Here is a 20930-nt window from a genome sequence, read left to right on the forward strand (position 1 = left end):
TCTTACCTCCAATAGCCGCTCTCCACGATTTTCCTCAGATTCCTTTAATTTCTTTTTATATGCTAAACCATTCCTATTTATCCGTCAGCCCACATTTGCTGTTTTATTCCCGCTACACAGACCGGCCGGGAACAGACCTCTCAGGCCGCTGCCTGTGAGGGCGTTACACCATCACACAAGCTGAGTGACGGGGCCGCTGGGACACTGGAGGACCAGCCGGACGGCGGAAGGTTGGAGGACCAGCAATTCGTGGCGCGCTGCCCGACGGGATACCGGAGGACCAAATTGGAGAATGGTGAGGATCCTCTGACCAGCAGAAGATCAAAGAGAAAGCAATGGTTATTGCACCTCTTTCGTGCTTGGGTTGGAGGATTGGCGCAGCTTGGTGACAGTTTAGGTCTGCCCAAGGAGTTTCATTTGCAAGTGGAGCTCGCTCGCTTTGTTGGCAGAATAATCATGGTTCGTGTGAGTAAGCGAACTCTGGACTGGATTTATTCCTTTGTAAGTATAGAGTATGAACAACAGGAAGCAGTGGGCCGACGAGACCTGTACTCTATAGTGTTTAGAATAAGAACAAAATGATCTCGTAGAAATATACAGAATTCTTAGGAGATTTGCTAGTGTAGACAAACAAGAGTATTTGCAGATGCTGGGGTTGAGTGCGATACACAAAAGCGCTGGAAAGATTCACCAGGTCATACAACATCGACAGAAAGTAAAAGGCAACTGACATTTGGGGGATGAGCCCTTCAGCAGTGCCGTAAAACAGGCTGAATAAGGTGGAGTGGAGGAACACAGGCTAACAACTAAATGATGGGCGCGGGTAGAAGAGAAAGAAGTTGAGAAATGATGGGGGAAGAGGGCTAAGAAGTATAACTCTCTGATAGAAGGGAAAGAAATGGGGAGCCGCAAGAAGGAAGACAGAGATGATGGAAAGAGAGAGGTCAAGGGAAGGGGTTAATGTAAATTGGAGGTCGATATTGATGCAGTTTGGTTGGAGACTGCTCAGGTGGAATATAAGGTGTTTGTTGTTCCTCAAATTTGCAAGTGCCAGGGACAGATATGTCAGTGTGACAATGGGTTGTAGAAATGAAGTGGTTGACCACTGGGAGCTTTTTGCTATTGCAGCAGACGGAGTGGATGTGGTCAATGAAACAATCTCCCAATCTGCATTCAGTCTGCCCGATGTGGAAGCAGCCACATCAAGAGCATCGGATGCAGTAAATGATCCAGACAGATTCATAGGTGAAACATTTCTTCCCTTGGAAGGCCCCAAATAGTGGTGAGGGAGGAGGTGTAAATGCATGTGTAGGCATGTCTTCACTCACATAAGTAGGTACTAAGGGGTGGGAGTAATTGATGGGAAGCAATGAGTCGTGGAAGGAGCAAACCCAGTGGAAAAAGGAGTGGAATGGGATGATATAGTGGGATCCACATTGTAGCTAGTGGAAGTTGGGAAGAATGTTATGCTGAATGTGATGGCTGATGGGGTGGTAGGTGAGGGAGAGGGGAACCCTGTTCTTGTTAGGTCACTGAGGGGAAGGGACCAGGCCAGATGTGTAGGAAGTAAGGGTGAGGGCTGAATTAATGGCAGTAGAGGAGAAGCCACATTTACTAAAAGAAGACATTTTAGATGCCTTGGTATGGAAAGCCTCATCCTGGGAGCAGAGAGGGAGGAATGTAGAGAAAAGTATAGAATCTTTACAGGAGATAGGATGGGAAAAGGTGTAGTCAAGGTAATTCTGTAGGTAGTTTGTCTCCTGATATGGAGATGAAGATTGAGAAAAGTGCTGATGCAGGGTCATTGCAAAGCATATGGAACCAGGAGCCACATGCTCAGCATAAGGAACAGGAGCTGGAGAAGGCCGTCTCTCTCAGAACTCAGCTTCATTTACCCACCTATTCCCAATAACCCTTAATTCCTCTATTTTACAAAAATATCTGTCTTAAAAACATTTATGGAGGCAGCCACTACTGCTTCGTTGGGCAGAGAATTCCACAGATTAACCTCCCTGAGAGAAGCAATTCCTCCTGAAATGTGTTAATTCTACTTGAGGCTAATTTCACCTACCAATGGAAACAATCTCCCTGTTTCTAAACTATTCCTTTCATAGTTTTGTTTATATAAGATATGACTTATCTAGTGACCTATTGTGGACACATCCCTCACTTATCAGGAAGGCAGAACAGGGACTGAACTTTCTTAGAAGACTGAATCAGGTTAGGCTACTGGCCACCATCATGTCAACCTCCTATAGGAGCTCTATTGAGAGCATTTTGGCTGGCTGTGTGGTATGATTGTCATAGAGAAGTAGATCAGAGGTCAATTCGCAGGTCTATTAAGAGTGGCAGAGAGGATAAATGACCCCCCCCCCCCCATGATGTGGTCTACTGGGATCACTGTCTGAAGAGGATGCACAAAATTGTTGGGGACCCCTACCACCCCACACACATCTTTCAGCTACTCCCGTCGGGAAAGAGATACTGAAGTATCAGAGTCAACACCACTAGGCTGAGAAACAGTTTCTTCCCACAGGTAGTGAGAATGCTGAAAAATTAAATGAACTGCTCACATTAACCATTCCATAATCCACTATTTATTAAACAATATTTATTTTATATATTTGTCCTGCATATGTATGAGTTGTCTGAATGGGTTTTATGTCTGGAGCATGTTTTGCATTAAGGACCAGAGAATGCGGTTTCGTTGGATTGTACTTGTGAAATCAGATGATAAGTAAACTTGAACTTGAGGATTTCCCCCCCCCCCCCCCAATGCAAATGATTGCCTGTAAACTCAAATTTTGAAATTTAGGATCACTTCTTTTGATTTACTTCCTTGCTCTGGTCTATCTGTCTTATTTCTCACTTAGCTTTGGCTCCTAAACTATTTTTCATGATACCAGCCCTTGAACTGTTCCTGCAACAGCTTTGGTACACCACTATGCACATTGGCTGGCGTCAAGCTGGCAAGTGCACAAGCCCTAGAAAGGGCACACATCATTGTTAGTGTTAGCGACCTGGGATTGAATCCTGTGCTGTCTATAAGCAGTTTGTACGTTCTCCCCATGTCTACATGGGTTTCCTCCCACCCTTCAAAATGTATGACGGTTTAGATCAATTGGGTGGCATGGGCTCATGGGCCAGAAGGGCCTATTGCCATGCTGTATGTCTAAATTTTAAAAAATTTAAATTACATTTTTTTTTAAGTTAACATGAATGATAGATTAGAAGCTTATTTATCCAGAAGATAGTGGATCTTCAGAATCCTCCACCCAAGAAAGCCACCAATACTCAAGTTGCTTGTATATATTCACAAGTGAGATCATTAGATTATAGGAAATGAGAAATATTGGGCTTTCTTTCTTTCTTTGGCTTGGCAGATGAAGATTTATGGAGGGGTAATGTCCACGTCAGCTGCAGGCTCGCTTGTGGCTGACAAGTCTGATGCGGGACAGGCAGGCACGGTTGCAGCAGTTGCAAGGGAAAATTGGTTGGTTGGGGTTGGGTGTTGGGTTTTTCCTCCTTTGTCTTTTGTTAGTGAGGTGGGCTCTGCGGTCTTCTTCAAAGGAGGTTGCTTCCTGCCGAAGTGTGAGGCGCCAAGATGCATGGTTTGAGGCAATATCAGCCCACTGGCGGTGGTCAATGGGGCAGGCACCAAGAGATTTCTTTAGGCAGTCCTTGTACCTCTTCTTTGGTGCACCTCTGTCACGGTGGCCAGTGGAGAGCTTGCCATATAACACGATCTTGAGAAGGCGATGGTCCTCCATTCTGGAGACGTGACCTACCCAGCGCAGTTGGATCTTCAACAGCGTAGATTCGATGCTGTCGGTCTCTGCCATCTCGAGTATTTTGATGTTAGGGATGAAGTCGCTCCAATGAATGTTGAGGATGGAGCGGAGACAACGCTGGTGGAAGCGTTCTAGGAGCCGTAGGTGATGCCGGTAGAGGACCCATGATTCGAAGCTGAACAGGAGTGTGGGTATGACAACGGCTCTGTATTCCATAATCTTTGTGAGGTTTTTCAGTTGGTTGTTTTTCCAGACTCTTTTGTGTAGTCTTCCAAAGGCGCTATTTGCCTTGGCGAGTCTCATTGAATAGTAGAGATGGTGCTTCTGTGTTATATAACCTTGTCAGGTAGTTGAAGAGCACCAGTGGCAGAGGTTTGCTTTTCTGTTGGGAAGTCCATGACCAGTGGTGTACCACAAGGATTGTGCTGAGACTTTTGTTGCTTGTGACATATATTAATGACTTAGATGTGCAGATGACAGAAAAAAGTGATAGTGTTGATAGCAGAATCATCTTAGGGAACAGCATGAAACTGATTAGTTGGAATGTTCTGTAGAGTAATGCCATATGGAATTTAATTCTAACAAGTGTGAAGTGATTCAAGTAAGATAGGTATTATAGAAAATGGTTGGGCCCTTGGGAGTGTTGAACAACAGGACTTGGGGTACAGCTTCTTAGATCCCTAGTAAAAGTGAATATATAGAGTGATGAAGACAGCATATGGGATGTATTCCTTCATCAACCATAGCTCAGAAAAAAAAAGCAGAAATGTCATGTTCTGATTTTCTAAAATATTGGTTAGAACACAACTTAAGCCTTCTGTGCAGTTTTTGGTCACAAGAATGAGACTGCGCAGAAAGTGCAGAGAAGATTCACCAGGAAGTTGACGGGATTGGAACATTTCACTTATCACAAAAAAACTGGATAGGTTGTTTTCCTCAAAGCAAAAGAGGCTGCTACTTAACAAGCTTCTTTTGTCCTCTTCCCAGTCTTGATAAAATGTCTTTGACCTAAACATTAATTTTGTCTCTTCTCACAGACGTGACCTGACCTGGTGTGTATTTTCAGCATTCTCTTTATTTATTTTAGTCACTGAAATTCATTGATGTAATAACTATATCTTATTTCATAGATTCTCTTGTTCATCGTCTTACTCTCTTGGGGATTTGTTATCTACGCATCCAAGATGACAGCTATTCAGTATCTGCAGAAAATGCAAAATTAGAACTTCAGAATATTCTGCTTGTCTGGACCAAATACCATGAGACCAGGTGAAAAGTCTCAGCACTAACTTCACAATATGCTAATGGAAGATCATGAGCCAGAATCAAAATATTCAAAGCTGGTAATAAGTTCTGTTGTGAGAATTGCAAATATGATTTTGTTCATGTGCATCAGATGATTGTTTCAGATAGCAAAATGGTTTTATTTACTTCTCAAACTATCACTTAAATTCTAATATGTATATAAATGATGATGATAAAAATAATGATAGTTTTTTTAAAGAAAGATGTGGCTCTCTACTTAATATTAGGACTCTAATAATAATAGATGGACAATTATCAGTCACATCAGTATGGAACTTAGCAGATACTTCTTTCTCAGGAATGGTAAGAATGTAAAATTGTTAATGTGGGAACTGGTTGAAGCACGTAACTTGGATTACTTCAGGGGAAGATGGATAAACACTTGAAAAAAATGTATAAAACCACAAGCTAATAATGAACAAGGAAGGTGCAGTCTTTTGTAATAAGCATGGGTACAGATTAATATAACAACCAGTTTATCCTGGAGAAAAATAGTGCGTTCAGTAATTTGCAAATAGTGGATGGCATGGGGACAGAGTTAAGGTGTTGTCACGCTTCTTTAACTCCAAATTGCAGAAAGACAATCAATCTGGCCATTGGCCAGATCCTGTTTAACTACATTAAATGGAGGTTATTGCATGTCTGGCTATATCAGGAATTAGAAATAAATTGTGACCAAAGCATACTTATTTCCACATTGTACAAAAATATTATAATTGGGCATAATTTTTCTAAATTGGGGAAAACAGTGCTGTATAGTTAATGTAAATACATATTTTTGTATATATATTGATGTTTTTACTGAACTAAATAAAGTTGTTAAATTGAAAGTATTTTTGTCTTTGTTAACTAAATCTCTAAATAGCTATTCCCTGATATATGACCAAGTTCCATTCTGATTGAGAAATAGACGGAAGTATGTTAGAATGGCATATAGTCCCCACATTGATCCCACTGCCCCGTGCTCTCCCGACAGCCTGCTGTACCTGTACAGCATTCTTTTGTCCTGAGAAGAGATGCTGTGATGTAGAAAATGCCAGGATATTGTCTGACGTGTCACTATCATACACACACAGCCATTAGCATTGGTGGACATACGACCAAGCATAATTTATATTTACATATTTTTCCTTCATTTTTAAAATTTATACAGTATTTTTTCAGTCATATGAAGCATAGATCATAAGTAGGGGAAAAGCTGTAGCCAATTTCATCTTGGTTTTTTTTTCTAGATCTTGGAGTCTAAGCATGACTGCCTTTGAGGAATAATTTAACATCAGGGTTGTGTAAGCAGGCTGTAATTGAGAGTGAGTGTTAAGAACCAAGAGCAGTGTTTTATAAGTTGTTCATAAAATGAACTTCACCCTTGTTAATCAGCATTTTAATGATAAATAAGTCTTTCAGATAGGAACAACTATATTCATGTCTTTCCTCTGAAGTTAATCATATAATAATTTGTATCAGATACTATGATGAACCTTTAATGGTGTTTAGGATGCTCATCATTGCTCAGTGGTGGAATCACTTCTCCAGTTTCCAAAATTGTGTCGCCCTGAAAGAGCAAACAAAAGAATGTTACATCAGTGAATAAATACAGAAGAATCCTCATTTATCTGCATCTATGGGATCGTGGATGTCAGATATGCAAAATTTTACAGTTGACTGAGACTCACTCTTACAATGCCTAACTAATACACCTACATTAAGAATAAGGTGCTTGAAAAAAAAAGACAGTGCAAAAAATAAATATTAAAAAAATCAGTATTGTAATCTTAATGTAATGTTCACATTAATCAGGTAATTCCTATTACTTACAAAATTTAAATTCAAACTCCAATAGCTGGCATTATAACAATGTTGTGCTAACATTGTGCTATGCCAACCATGCCACAGTCGTAATTAACCCCCCCCCCCCCCCCCAATTTAAAACACCTATTTTTATCTACTGTATATGCCGGCATATAGGACAATCAAAATCAGGACGTCTTATACACTGGGACTAAAATCTGAATCTTGACAGTGAAGTCTCAACACCACTGCCATGATCCCCCCCTCCATATCCTATCCCCATAACGCCAGCTCCAACTCAGGCCCTCGCTGCACCTTCCTCATGCTGACAATCCAACTCACCTCCATGCAAGTGGCAACAGTGAAAGAATGTGTGCGAATTGATGGCATTGCTAGTTCAGTGGGACAAACATGCAGGTGTCCAATGAAGTCTCAGAGCTCCCCCACTGAGTCCATCTGCCCAGTCTTATTTAATCACATTTATTTCCTTTTTTTGTCAGTTGTTTGAGTTTCATATAATGGGGATTTTACTGTAATTCATTTTAAGTCATTAATGCTTAACATGGTTTTTATAGAGTTGTCCCTCTGAACGAAACCAAATCTTAGAGTCCAGTGTTCCTCCAGTCTATAATACTGCACCTCTGAAAAGGGTTCAGGCATGAATCTTTTGGAGCAGGTTAGCTTGACTAATTCCCACTGCGTCTGAAAGTCTAGTGTATATTATTCATTATAGAAAAAATGTATCCATCGTTAGGTAATTTTTTACCTTTGGTTTCTGAGCTAACTGGTTATCTTTCATTTGTTACTGTGTAATCAACCTCCACATTAAGCATTCAAGTGGCATGGTTAATGTAACAATGCTGTTACAGCTTCAGTGACCGGGGTTTGAATCTGGCACTGTCTGTAAGGAGTTTGTATGTTCTCCCTGTGCCTGCGGGATCTTCCTCTAGGTGTTCCGGTTTCCTCCCACCCTTCGAAAGATACTGGTATTATTGGTCAATTAGGTGTAATTAATTGGGAGGTTACCATGGTGTAAATGGTAAATTAAAATTTTGTGGCCACTGGAATTGCAGTGGACATGATGAAATAACCACACAAGACATTTCTTCAGTGAATCAAATGGATTTACTGTTCAGAACCCGCACAACCTTTTAAAAGCCCAAATCACGCACCCGACACACATTGACGTCATCACGCGCTGACGTCACATAGCCTGTTCAATGCCTTGTGGGAGTTGTAGTGCTATCATAATACCGCTAAACCCCACCCCCCAGAACTGACAGAAAGGTTTGTCCGCCTTTTAGGTGGTTGACCTCTGTGACGAACTGTTAGCTGCTGTAGTGGAGAAGACGTCACATAAGCTGGTTTAAGCCTGTCAATAGTGAAAGACTGTAGCTTCCCTCCAATGTCCAAATACAGGTCAACCTAGTTTGTCTGAGTATCTTATAAGATCCTTCAAAGGCATCTAGAAAGGTTGACCAACTGTTCCCCTATGGACGAAGACATATCCACAGTTTTTGAGGTCCTTGGGGACGAAGGAAGAGTTTTCCATGCAAAGATGGTTGTATAGGGGTCAGTTTTCCTACTGTCTCCCTCATCCTGGTCAACAGTTCCTTAGGATCATCGTTGGAGTTGGAATAGATGGGGACAAACCCCTCCCCGGGACCACCAACGGTGCGCTGTACACTAGATCAGCAGAGGAAGCTTGGTGGTCCTCCTTTGGAGTTGTTCTAAAGCCCAGTAATACCCAGGGCAGCTCATCAGCCCAGCTCAGGCCGTCTAACTGAGCCATCAAGGCCGACTTGAGATGTTGATGAAATCTTTCCACCATTTCATTTGCCTGGGGATGATAGGCATTTGTATGATGAATTGTTCTACTGAGTAAGCGAGACAAGGTCATTCATCCACAGCGAGGAAGTAAATTGTGGTCCTCTATCTGAAGTAACATGTGCCGGTAAATCAGAATGAGACACCCAGGAACTAGAACCCCCAAGTACAAGTGTCTGCAGTAGCATCTACCATAGGCTCAGCCTGGGGCCATCGAGTAAACCTATTACTGTAAAAAGGTAACGGTATCCTTTTGAAACAGGAAGCGGACCAACAATATCCATGTGGACGTGAGCAAAACGATGAGTCATTGCTGAGAAGGACTGCAGTGGTGACTTAGTATGTCATGGAACCTTTGCTTTCTGGCAGGCAATGCATGACCTTGCTATTTGTGTAACGTCTTTTTTTAAGACCATCTTCCACATGAACCTGTCAGAAACCATACAAATGGTCGATCTAATTGGATGTGAGAGACCATGCACAGAGTCGAATACTCGATGTTTCCATTATGACGGAACTACTGGGCATGGGTGTCCCGTTGATAGATCAGAGGAGTAGTTTGCCATGAAGTCCAAACTGGACATCCTTCAATTGCAGGTTCGTGATTTTCCAATAAGCGTTTGTCTCATGGTCATTGGTCACGTTGTTGGGGCGTGGCCAGAGCTTGATCTACGGACAAAACTTCAAGTGGAGCAGAACAGGACAGTGCATCAGCTACTACACTGCCTTTTCTGGAAATACTTACTATTTTTGTGGAAAATTCTGAAATGAATGATAATTGTTGTCGTGCTGACCAGGGCTCTGCAACCTTGGAAAACGCAAATGTTAAGGGCTTGTGGTTGCTGTACATAGTAAAAAATTCTCTGCCCTCCAAAAAAATAACGGAAATGTCAAATAGACAAGTAAATAGCCAAAAACTCCTTATTAAAAGTACTATATTTCTTTTCTGCTTCACAAAGATGGTGGCTGAAGATTGCTAATGGTTTCCATTGTCCGTTAACATATTCATGAAGTGCATCTCTGACAGCCATATTGGAAGCGTCTGTGGAACGGGTGGGTGGCAAAGCATAGTGGCATGAGTCAGCAATGTTTTCATCTTCAAGAAGGCATTGTTTACCTCTTCAGTCCAATGGATAGTTTTTGCGTTACTGGACAGTAAATAAAAAAAGAGGCTTCATGATCTGAGCTGCTTCCGAAAGAAACCGACGATAAATGTTCACCATTCCTAAGAATTTCTGCAGGCTTTTAACCATAGCAGGTTTTGAGTATTTGGTAATGACCTCAATTTTGGATGGTAGCAGGGTCATACCCTCCAGAGCAACCCCATGCCCCCAAAAAAATCAATAATTTCTTGTCCAAAAACACATTTATCTGGATTGATTGTCAGTCCAAATTCTTGAAGACGGATAAAAAGAGTACGTAGATGTTCCAAATGTTCCTCCTTGGTCACACTGACCACTAAAATGTCGTCGAGGTAAACGAGGACATTGGTCATACTACGTCCTAAAGTGTCCATCACCTGTGGAAATGATTGAGCAGCATTCTTTCATCCAAATGGCATTCATAAAAATTTGAACAACCCAAACAGGGTAATTATTGCTGTTTTTGAAATATCTTCCAACTCCACCGGTACTTGGTGATAGCCACACACCAAGTCTATTTTGGAGAAGATTTTTGCTCTATGCAAATTAGCCGAGAAATCCTGAATATGAGGTATCGAATAATGATCTGGAATGGTGGCGTTGTTAAGCAGCCTGTAATCTCCACATGGTCGCCAACCTCCATTGTATTTTGGGACCACGTGTAATGGGGATGACCAGGGGCTGTCGGGCCTACGAATTATGCCTAGTTCCTCCATCTTGGCAAACCCACCCTTAGCTAAACGCAGTTTCTCTGGTGGCAAGCAACGTGCTTTTACATGGATAGGTGGGCCCTTAGTACAAATGCTGTGAGTAACACTGTGCTTTGCAGTGGAGGTGGAAAATTGTACGGTAGTAATTTCAAGGGAAATCTTCCAACAGCTTGAAGTATTCATCCACTGGCCTACTTAATGTTTGGAGGTGCAGAGCAGGGGTATAAGCGTCAACCAGAGGAATGGTCTGAAAAATAGTACCATCTATTAGCTGAAGCCCTTTTAAGTTAATGAGGAACAAATGAGCCCGAAGAAAATTTGCACCGAGCAAATGTCGGGATACTGCTGCTATAATAAATGGCCAAGTGTAAAGATGATTCTTGAACTTGACATTCATCTTCCTCGTGCTGAAGGTCAGAATGTTGGAACTGTTAAGTGCGGAATAGGATGGCGTGTGTCAAAACCAGTGAGTGGAAATACACTAACTTCTAAACCCATGTCCACTAGAAATTTTCGCTGGGATAGTTGATCCCATACATACAATAGGCTTGCAGGTTTTTTTGCCAACTCCCGCAGTCCTTACTGGCGGTTGGCCTGAGTGTTTCCTGCAAATGAGCAGGGTGGAAGGCACTTGCGGGCATTTACTCCCCAACGCCTGTGATAACACCAAGATGAGGTGTCCACAGACTGCTTGCCCATTTTAGGGCGTTGTTTGTTTGTAGGTAGTACTATGTTAAAAGCACTAGAGTATGACACAGGGTCAAGAGTGGAGGGATTGGTTGCACAGACTTGTTTTTTCCTGCTGTCCTTTTCAATCTGCCTCTGCTGCTACAGCTCTTGGGTCTTCGAATGAACACTTGGATAACAAGTGCCCAATATCATTTGGCATTTGTTCCAAAAAGAGCTGCTGGAATAGCAGATTGGAACTTTCACCAGATGCGAGGAAAATCATTTTGTCCATTAGTTCTGCAGGGGCGCGGTCTCCCAACCCATCGAGGTGTAGTAGTTTGGCTGCTCCTTCCCTATGGGACATATCATATCCCGCAATAAAAGTGCTTTTAAAGTGTCAATCTTGCTGGAACGTGGTGGATCCCATAGAAAGTCACCAACCCTCTTAGCAACGGCCTGGTCCAGGGCACTGACGAGATAGTAATAACAAGTGGTGTCCATCTCAACTTTGCAAAGGTGAAATTGTGCTTAAGCCTGTTGGAACCACAGTTCAGGCTCAGCTGTCCAGAAAGGTGGCAGCTTCACTGTGACAGCTGTAGGATCCATGTTTGTCCAAAAATACGTTTTTGGACTTGTCGGGGCCAATTGTGGCCACTGGAATTGCAGTGGATATGGTGAAATAACCACACAAGGCGTTTCTTCAGCCATTCAAACGGATAAACTGTTCAGAACACGCGCAACCTTTTTAAAATCCCAAATCACGCACCCAAAACGAGCTGACGTCATCACACACTGACATCACAGAGTAGGATCGATGTCTTCTGGGAGTTGTAGTGCCTCTACAATTTAAAAATTAAGTTTTGATTTTCTGTAATATAACAGAAAAACTGTTCTTTCACCTTGCAGTATACGTCAAAGTAAAACCAAACCAGACTACAGATCAGTCATTTTCCATGAGAAATAGGTTTATATTCCAAACCTCGACTAGGTCATTTAAGTCTGGACAAGCAATTGCCTCCTGAAAGATGTTCGTTAATGCTTAGACTACATTTCCTGATACGAGACTGAGCAACTGGCAGAGATAGTTTCAGACATCTATTAGTTCAACGGTTCCCCTCAATATCTTGAAAATTTTAATCAACCCATCCTTTAATCCAGATGCCAGGGAATATAATCTTTGCCCCACCTTCTCTTTGTAATTTAATTTTGAAATTCAGGTATCATTCAATTAAATTTACTCCACACACACTTTGATTCCAATATACATTTCCCAAGGTGATAACCAGAATGCAACCGTCTAATCACTTGAATTTTAGTCAACAACACAAGAAAACTAGAGCAGGAGTAGGCCACCAGGCCCCCAAACCTGTCGTTCAATATGATCATGCTGGCCTCAACTCCACTTCCAACAAGTTCTCAATAATCCTCAGTCTTTCAAATATTTATCTTTCTCAATCCATCATAAATACTTCAAATGATCATGTCTTCATCACTTTCTGGAGCAGAGAATTGAAGAGAAATTTCACTACATCTCGAAGAAAAAAATGACAAGCCCCTTATCTGGTGCCCATATCTCTCTGTCACTCTCGATTCACCATCTACCCCTCAAGCCCTCTTATGATCCTTAAATTCTGACCAGAAAAATCTATTATTTGATATTTTACTTCTAATTACCCCTGAATTTTCCCATCCGTTTAGAATTCTTTGAGATTATTTGGCTGCAGAAAAGCAGAGCACATGCTTGTACTTTTAAGATACAAGTGCAATAGAGGGTAACAGGGTTAGGGTTACTTGGATTTCCAGAAGGCATTCAATAAGGTGATGCAAGGATCAGTGCTGGACACACAACTGGTCACAATATACATTAATGATTTGGAGGAGGTGACAAAATGTAGTGTCGAAGTTTACTGATGATAAAGAATTGAGTGGAAAAGTAGAGGATACAGAGAATTTGCTGAGATAGAGAGAGCAGTCAGATGCTCAATGTGAGGTTATCCACTTTAGAAGAAAAAAATGGTGAAAGTTTGCAGTATGCTGCTGTGCAGAGAAACAGGAGTACTTGTGGATAAATCACATAGGGATGGTTTGTAGGTGCACCTGTAATCAAGAAGGCAAATGGGGATGTTGGCCTTTATTATTCTAGGGAGTGAATTTAAAAGCAATAGCTTCTGCTGCAATTATACAGGGTACTGGCGAAGCTGCACCAGGAGTACTGTGTGCAGTTGCGGTCTCCTCACTTGAGAAAAGCTGAATTGGTTTTGGAGGTGGTGAAGAGGAGGTTTAGAGATGATTCCAGAGTTGAGGGAGTTAGCCTTTGAGGAGAGATTAAGTTGTTTGGGACAACACTCACTGGAGTTTAAAAGAATGAGGAGATATTGCAAAAAATACAAAACAATGAAAGGAATAGATTAAATAGAAGCAGGAAACTTGGTCCAAAGGTAGATGAGACTAGAACAAAGGAATGGTGCTTTAAGTTTCAGGGAAATAGAATATAGACAGAGATGAGGAAGTAGAACTTCTCCCAGAGAGTGGAGAATCTGTGGAATTCTTAGCCCAAGGCAGCAGCAGAGGTATCTGATTAAATATATTTCAGACACACATCCATAGATTTTTGCATAGCAAGAGAATAGTTATGGGGATAAGGCAGGTCAACTGAGCTGAGGACACAGCCAGATCAGTCATGATCTTGTTGGAAGCCAGAGCAAGTTCAGCAGGTCAGATGGCCTTCCTCTGCTCCTATTTCTTATTAATTATGCTGTGTTTGACAACTGAAAGCCATTTACTTTGGCTTGGATTTCACAGATGCAACTATTTCATGATTCCATTTTGGATTTCTGTTACCCAGCTTTTCTACTCCTTCACATACTACAGCATTTCAAAGAAATAAAAGCCAACGAAATGAAACAAAAGTCTGCAGATCCAGTGATGTAGTAAAAACACAATGCCAGAGTAACTCAGCAGGTCACAGTGTACTTTATATAGCAAAAATAAAGATACAGAGCCAACATTTTGGGCCTGAACCCTTCATCCAAGTATGAGCAAAATGTAGGTAGGCATCTGACTAAAATGGTGGGAAGGAGGGGCAGAGGGTGGAGTGCAGGCCCACAGGCAAGAAGTAATAGGTGGATAAGGGAGGGAGGGCGTGAGAAAATGGCTGGGGGATAGCCTGTGAATGGAAAGAGAAAGGGGTAGAGAGCAGCACGGTTAGCGCAACGCTGTTGTAGTGCCAGCAATCAGGACTGAGGTTTGAATCCCACACTAAAGAGTTTATGTTCTCCTCATATTTGTTTCCTCTGGGTGTTCTGGTTTCCACCCATGATTCAAAAAGAACTGGGGTTGTAGGTCAATTGGGTGTAATTGGTCAGCATGGGCTTGTGAGCTAAAAGGGCCTGTTACTGTGCTGTATGTCTCAATTTAAGAAACAATAGACACCCAGGTGGTCACAAGAAGAGCATGCAAGTTACACACAAAATGAGTCAGAGAGATAGGGAAGGGAGGGGGAAACAGGAAATGGACTAGCAGAAACTGGAGATTTAAGGCCATCTGGTTGCAGAGTACCCAGACAGAATATTAGGTGTTGCTCCTCCAATTTATGGGTGGCTATGGTTTGGCAATACATGAGACCAAGGGCAGATAAGTCATCGTAGGAGTGGGGCGCAGAATTGAAATGGTTGGCCACTGGGAGATCCTTGTCATTGATGAGGACAAAATAAATGTGCCCTGATATTCTTTGGTGGGGTCGGTCCTGTAGAAGCCTATGGCACCTGGTTTAATTATGCCATTTCAGAAAGATAAACAACTGAATTTGTTGACCTAAATTTGTTAAACCGATCCAGTAATGTTATCTTACCGGAAAAATCCTTGGTTTCACGCTCACAATGCCGTATGGTTTAACCTGTGGAACAGAAACCAGATTGAAGAAATGCAAAACTTATTTAAATACATTTCTTAAATAAGTGAAAAAAACTCATGCTGATATTAAATAAAGTAAGCAACTTGCAAACTTGAGCAGTGATCATCAACATAACTTTGATAAGGAACCACATAAGAAGATATCAGGAGAGTGACCAAAAGAATAGCTAGTGGTAGTTTAAAAGAACGATAGAAAGGTGAAGAGGTTCAGAGAGAAATCTCCAGAGGTTCCAGAGTACAGAGTCATGGCCACTGCTGTACGTACCTAAAAGAAAATACTCAAATTCCTTGAGCAGAAGCATATTGGACAGTCCTTTCTCTTATATTTCCTGTATATTTTACATCTCTCTCACAAGAAACTGGATGGACACAAGTGCAAGTGGGAAAGAGGGAACAGAGGTGGTCTCGTCTTGTGGGCTAGCAATGATGGTGTAGGGCAGGCTTGAAGAACAGCTGGCCATGTCGAACATTTTTATATGTTCTATTTTCATTTCTTGTGAGACTATCTGAAGACTACATAGGCCATTAAGCAATCCTTTTCCACTATAATTCTTAATTTCTGTATCCCCAATTTATAATTTCCATTGTTTCAGGTGTTATTGTGGGTTGATACCTCTGGGCAATATTGAAAGTTGGTCATTGCTCGTTCCACTTTTCAAGTGAAGGTGAGATATTCCTTCTTTGTACTTCAAGAGATAATAAACCCATTCTAGCAACTTGAACATACAATCTTGGCTGTGACCTCAATGGAGATAGAAACAGGAATAATGGCATGAAACAGATTAAGCCACCTAATCTCTCAAGTCTCTTGCAGCATTTAAAGTCAACAATATAGTTAGCATCTATCATTGTTCATGAAAGGAGTTCTCAACTATTGCCCATGTGTGTACAAGTTTCTTAACCTCACCCTTATTGAATCCCATGGCATTGTTTTTGTAGTCCAATCGCAGAGATATCTCCACTGTTACATCATAGACCAGCAGCAATAGAAATTTACCAAGACTTTTTTAAAATCAATATATTTATTAATAACTAGTAACAATATAACACCTTAATTTAAATCTAAACTTAGCCCCCAACTATGTGCAAATACACACGTGTGTGTGTATATTACCCAAACCATTACAGCTTAGGCACAATTCTGGATAGTCAGTTCCCAAAGTTCAACCGTAGAAATCCGGTGTTGAAACTCAGAACTTTTAAACTGATGTTCAGAAGTAATTATGAAGTAGATGAGACACTGAGTAATCAGACTGTTCAGCACTCATGAATCCTTGTCAAGTTGCTTCCTGGGAAATGTTCTTTAATACAAATGATTGTCACAATTCCCCTCTTCCTTGTGTAGGGGAAATGAAACTTGTGACTTCCTTGATGCTTCCAAGAACCCAGGCAAGGGTCAGACAAAATGACCATCAGTATGGCCAGAATCCAATGAGGCAATTCTCCTGCTAATTTTATCTAGATATGGGTCAATCAAAAATGACCATTACAATGATCATAGCAGATCACTGTTTTCCCCTGACAAGGAGAAACAGCACAAGTGTCCATTTCACACAAAGTCACTCAGTTTTCTATCTCTTGCAGATCTCTGGTTACTTATTAATCAATCTTGCTTCTTTGATCACATGACTTGCTTGATCAATACTCAGTGCTGCTTCTTTTGGTAGTGCAAAAAGTACACAGCGTACAACATGTAAACAAACAAAGAACTGTAAGCAAACTGACTGTGCAAGATAGAGGGAACAAAAAGAAAATCAGTAAAGTGCACAAGAGTCCTTAAATGAGTCTCAGATGGAGTTTGTTGTTGAGGAGTCTGATGGTGGAGGGGCAGCAGCTGTTCCTGAAGCTGGTGGTGCAAGTCTTGTGGCACCTATACCTCTTAAGGACCAGTGAGGGGCTCTGAGGCCGAGGGACCAGTGCATGCAGCGGGCTGCTGGTGACTCGAGGTGAGGAACCCACGGAACCTGTGGGCTGCTGGAGACTGCTGTCAGGTGACGTGTGCTGGGCTGCGGACTGCTGGAGACTGGGTCCAACTGCCTTGAGGAGTACCAGGTATTGGAACTGGGGAGGCAAGGGTGCTGAGGGCACCAAAGAGTTCCTGACTGTGTCAGAGGTTCAAACTGGGAGCTTGGGATGCCAATGGTTTGGTCTGAACTCTGTGTGGCTGTGGAGCAGCAGAGCACTGGAGGTGAATCTCAGTGACTCTTTGGGGGAGGGGGAGGAAGACTCTCTTTTGCTTCTATTTCTCTGACTGTAAGTATGACTGAAAGAAATGTAAGAGGCGTTAAGGCAATTTCTGCCAGTGCCAAATTTGTCTGTCTTGCAGCAGGCAAAAAGAAATTTCATGTAATATAACAGTTTTATTACTATAATAAACTGAACCTACCTGGTGGCACCAGTGAGAACAGAGTGTGTGCTGGGTGGTGAAGCCCTTTGATGATTTCTACTGCTCTCCGATGAAAGTGATCCCTGAAGATATGCTCGATAGTGGGGAGGGTTTTGCCTGTGATGTCCTGGACTGTGTTTACTATCTTTAGGAAGGCTTTATGTTCAGGGGTATTGGGTTTCCATAGCAGACCATGATGCAGCTGATCAGCACACTTTCTACCACACCTCTGTAAAATTTGCCAGGGTTTCTGATCTCATACCAAACTCTGCAAACTCCTAAGGAAATAGAGGTGCTGACGTGTTTTCTTCACGATGCTATTAGTGCATTAGGTCCAGGAAAGATCCTCCAAGATAGTGACTCTCAAGAACTTGAATTTGCTCACCCTCTCCACCTCTGATCCTCCAATGATCACGGAAGTCAACAATCAGCTCCTTAGTTTTGGTGACATTGAATGCAAGGTTGTTGTACCATTCAGCCAAATTTTTAATCTCCATCCTATGCTGACACCTTTATGCCACCCACTACCATGACATCGTCAACAAATTTGTAGTTGGTATTATTGTTGTGAGTAGAGCAGGGGGCTAACAACACAGCCCTATGGTGCTCTGGTACTGATGGAGATTGTGGAGAAGTTCTAACCAATCAATAGGTGCTTTTAAGCTACAGCACCTGGGTAGCCCTCCTGATGTATGCATCTTTGCTGACCAGGTGTTCTAGGGCTTAGAGTAGGGCCAGTGAGATGGCATGACTTGATATGACTTCATTTTGGGGATTTTCTTGTGCATATGTTGGCTGCTGTGTTCCCTACTAATAACCACTGAACAAGAACTTCTTGGCGTAAAGCGTTTTGGGAAATCCATAAAAACCCTACAGAAATGCCAATAATTAAATGGTTGCAAAGCCTTTATATCAGTACTCACATCAAGATGATACTTCACGTAGTAATGAACAAGCCAAGCAGGAATCAGTAACCGACTCAGGGTCCACCAACCTGCATTACATGCCTTGTAGGTCTGAAATTTATAAATAAAAAATGTAAACTATGTAAGGGAGACTGGTAACGCAGAATTCAGAGGAATGTCAATACCGGGCAAGGAAGTGGGGGCTCCGGCACCCGGCGGGGAAGGGGAGGGGAGGGGGATCGCCCTCCGGCCCCCGGCGGGGGAGGGGAGGGGAGGGGGGTCGCCCTCCGGCCCCCGGCGGGGGAGGGGAGGGGAGGGGGGTCGCCCTCCGGCCCCCGGCGGGGGAGGGGAGGGGAGGGGGGTCGCCCTCCGGCCCCCGGCGGGGGAGGGGAGGGGAGGGGGGTCGCCCTCCGGCCCCCGGCGGGGGAGGGGAGGGGAGGGGGGTCGCCCTCCGGCCCCCGGCGGGGGAGGGGAGGGGAGGGGGGTCGCCCTCCGGCCCCCGGCGGGGGAGGGGAGGGGAGGGGGGTCGCCCTCCGGCCCCCGGCGGGGGAGGGGAGGGGAGGGGGGTCGCCCTCCGGCCCCCGGCGGGGGAGGGGAGGGGAGGGGGGTCGCCCTCCGGCCCCCGGCGGGGGAGGGGAGGGGAGGGGGGTCGCCCTCCGGCCCCCGGCGGGGGAGGGGAGGGGAGGGGGGGTCGCCCTCCGGCCCCCGGCGGGGAAGGGGAGGGGGTCACGATCTGACACTCACGTAAATCCGCCAGAGACTTCGCTGCTGCAGGAAGTTCTCCCAGAACTTGGCCACAGGTCCTTTGCTGTCGTGGGGAAGGACGGGTTCACGCGGACTCAGCTCCTGGTCCTTCAGCCATTGGCGGCGCAATTTCACAAGCTGCTCGAAGCGGGCCTTCTCCTCCGGCGTGTAACCCAGCGGCATCTCGACCGCCTGCCGATAGATTAGCTCAGCTCCAAACCACGGTCACCCTCTCCGGATCACCAGTCGCGCATGGTGATGACGCCACAGCACCGTCTCCAGCCCCACACAGGGTGTCCGTTGCCCTCTGCCGGCCAGGAGGTGAAAGCGCATTCCCGCTGCTGGGCAAGTGGAGGAGCAAGTGTGCTCCTGCTTGAGCCAACGTTGTTAAAGGAGCCCACACACATAATCGGTGTACTGCCCCTATTCGCATAGAAAATCTTTTTGGTCAAGTGTGAGTTTTTACATTTGGTAGGTTCAACTGGGGTAGGACCTACACCGTGAATGGTTGAGTCCTGGGGAGTGTTGTAGTGCAGAGAGACCTAGAAGTACAGGTACATGGCACCCGAGAGGGGCAACACAGGTTTACAGGGTGGAGAAGAAGACATTGAGCACACTTGACTTTATTGGTCAGGGCTCTCACTACTGGTGCTGAGAGGTCATCTTACAACTGACAATAATTTAGAGAGATTGCATTTGGAGTTTAGTGTGCAATTTTGGCCACTCAACAAGAGTAAAGACATCATTAAGATGGAGATGTTGTAGGAAAGATTTGTGAAAATGTTACTGGGATTGGAAGGCTTGAATTGTATTGAGAGGCTGTGTCTATTCTCCCTGGGGGTAGGAAGCTGAGGAGTGATCTTATAGAGGGTTATACATCAAAAGGGGCATAGATGTGGTAGGGGGAGTATAAAACTGGAGGGCATGGTTTTAAGGAGGCAGGGAAAGATCTTTTTCACACAGAAAGTGGTGGGTATGTGGAGCAAGCTGCTAGAGGCTGGCGTAGAGGCAGGGATAATTGTAGCATTCCATAGATATTTTATAGGCTCAAGTGTAGGGAGGGTTTAGAGAGAGATGAGCTGATCACAGGCAAATGGGGCCAGTTTAGGTTGACAATTTGTATACTTGCTGGAGACATCATCAAGATCTGTGACCAAAAATCCTCCTACAGCCTCATGTGGATTCCTCTGCTGTGGCCCTAACCTCTGCTTATTCCAAATTATTCATTTTGAAAATGTGCTAACCATTAGAAAAAAACATGACAGCTTGAAAGGGAGTCTGGATTGTGTACGACTGTAAATATACAGTAAACCTTGCAGCTGTTGCAAGACAATCAATATAACCATTAGAGGGCACTATGAGACGAACATGTCTTATGCCATAAGGTGACGCAACACAGAAATAAACCTCAAGTTTGGGTTTCACACAAGTCTCTTCCCACCCCATCACAACATCCTTTGATTTCTTTCTCCCTCCTTCTGTAAGTCGTGCATCCACTTTAGAGATAAAAATTGTAGATTGGATTAGTTAAATGGTGAAGAAGTGCAGTGAGCCGTTGTGCAGAGACACCCAGGAGTGCTTGTGCATGAATTGTAAAAGGTTAGGTAGCAGGTAATCAAGAAGGGCAAATGGAATGTTGGCCTTCATTGCTAGAGGGATTGAATTTCAGAGCAGGGAGGTTCTGCTGCAACTGTACGAGCAACTGGAGAACTGTATGCAATTCTAGTCTTACATGAGAAAGGAAATACAAG

The 20930-nt window shown here is 43.5% G+C and overlaps 3 protein-coding genes and 1 long non-coding RNA gene across 6 annotated transcripts in view; 1 reads left to right on the top strand and 3 right to left on the bottom strand.

The window, feature by feature from the left end:
- Positions 1-2274, bottom strand: part of rigi (RNA sensor RIG-I) — a 109460-nt gene extending 107186 nt beyond the window's left edge. For 2 of the 3 annotated variants that reach the window (XM_069922866.1, XM_069922862.1), the window contains exon 1: positions 7-2181. The gene's annotated coding sequence lies outside the window, so the exon portion shown is untranslated. Of the gene's footprint in view, positions 1-6 lie in introns of all 3 variants that reach the window. The other variant, XM_069922873.1, reaches the window with a different exon arrangement.
- Positions 1-6648, bottom strand: part of LOC138756330 (E3 ubiquitin-protein ligase Topors-like) — a 31148-nt gene extending 24500 nt beyond the window's left edge. The window contains exon 1 of the mRNA XM_069922858.1: positions 6575-6648. The gene's annotated coding sequence lies outside the window, so the exon portion shown is untranslated. The remainder of the gene's footprint in view (positions 1-6574) is intronic.
- Positions 302-5188, top strand: LOC138756416 (uncharacterized). Its single transcript, XR_011353060.1, has 2 exons — positions 302-501; positions 4922-5188. It is a non-coding gene; the product is annotated as an uncharacterized lncRNA (long non-coding RNA).
- ndufb6 (NADH:ubiquinone oxidoreductase subunit B) lies at positions 6463-19451 on the bottom strand. The gene is made up of 4 exons (XM_069922901.1): positions 19180-19451; positions 18454-18546; positions 15083-15127; positions 6463-6648 (listed from the first exon to the last, which is right to left on the bottom strand). The coding sequence occupies exons 1-4, from the start codon at positions 19360-19362 to the stop codon at positions 6577-6579; spliced, it is 393 nt and encodes a 130-aa protein (XP_069779002.1). The 5' UTR covers positions 19363-19451; the 3' UTR covers positions 6463-6576.
- Between the last annotated feature and the right edge of the window lie 1479 nt (positions 19452-20930).

Source organism: Narcine bancroftii, chromosome 1 (assembly GCF_036971445.1).
Source record: "Narcine bancroftii isolate sNarBan1 chromosome 1, sNarBan1.hap1, whole genome shotgun sequence".
Taxonomy (NCBI): Eukaryota; Metazoa; Chordata; class Chondrichthyes; order Torpediniformes; family Narcinidae; genus Narcine; species Narcine bancroftii.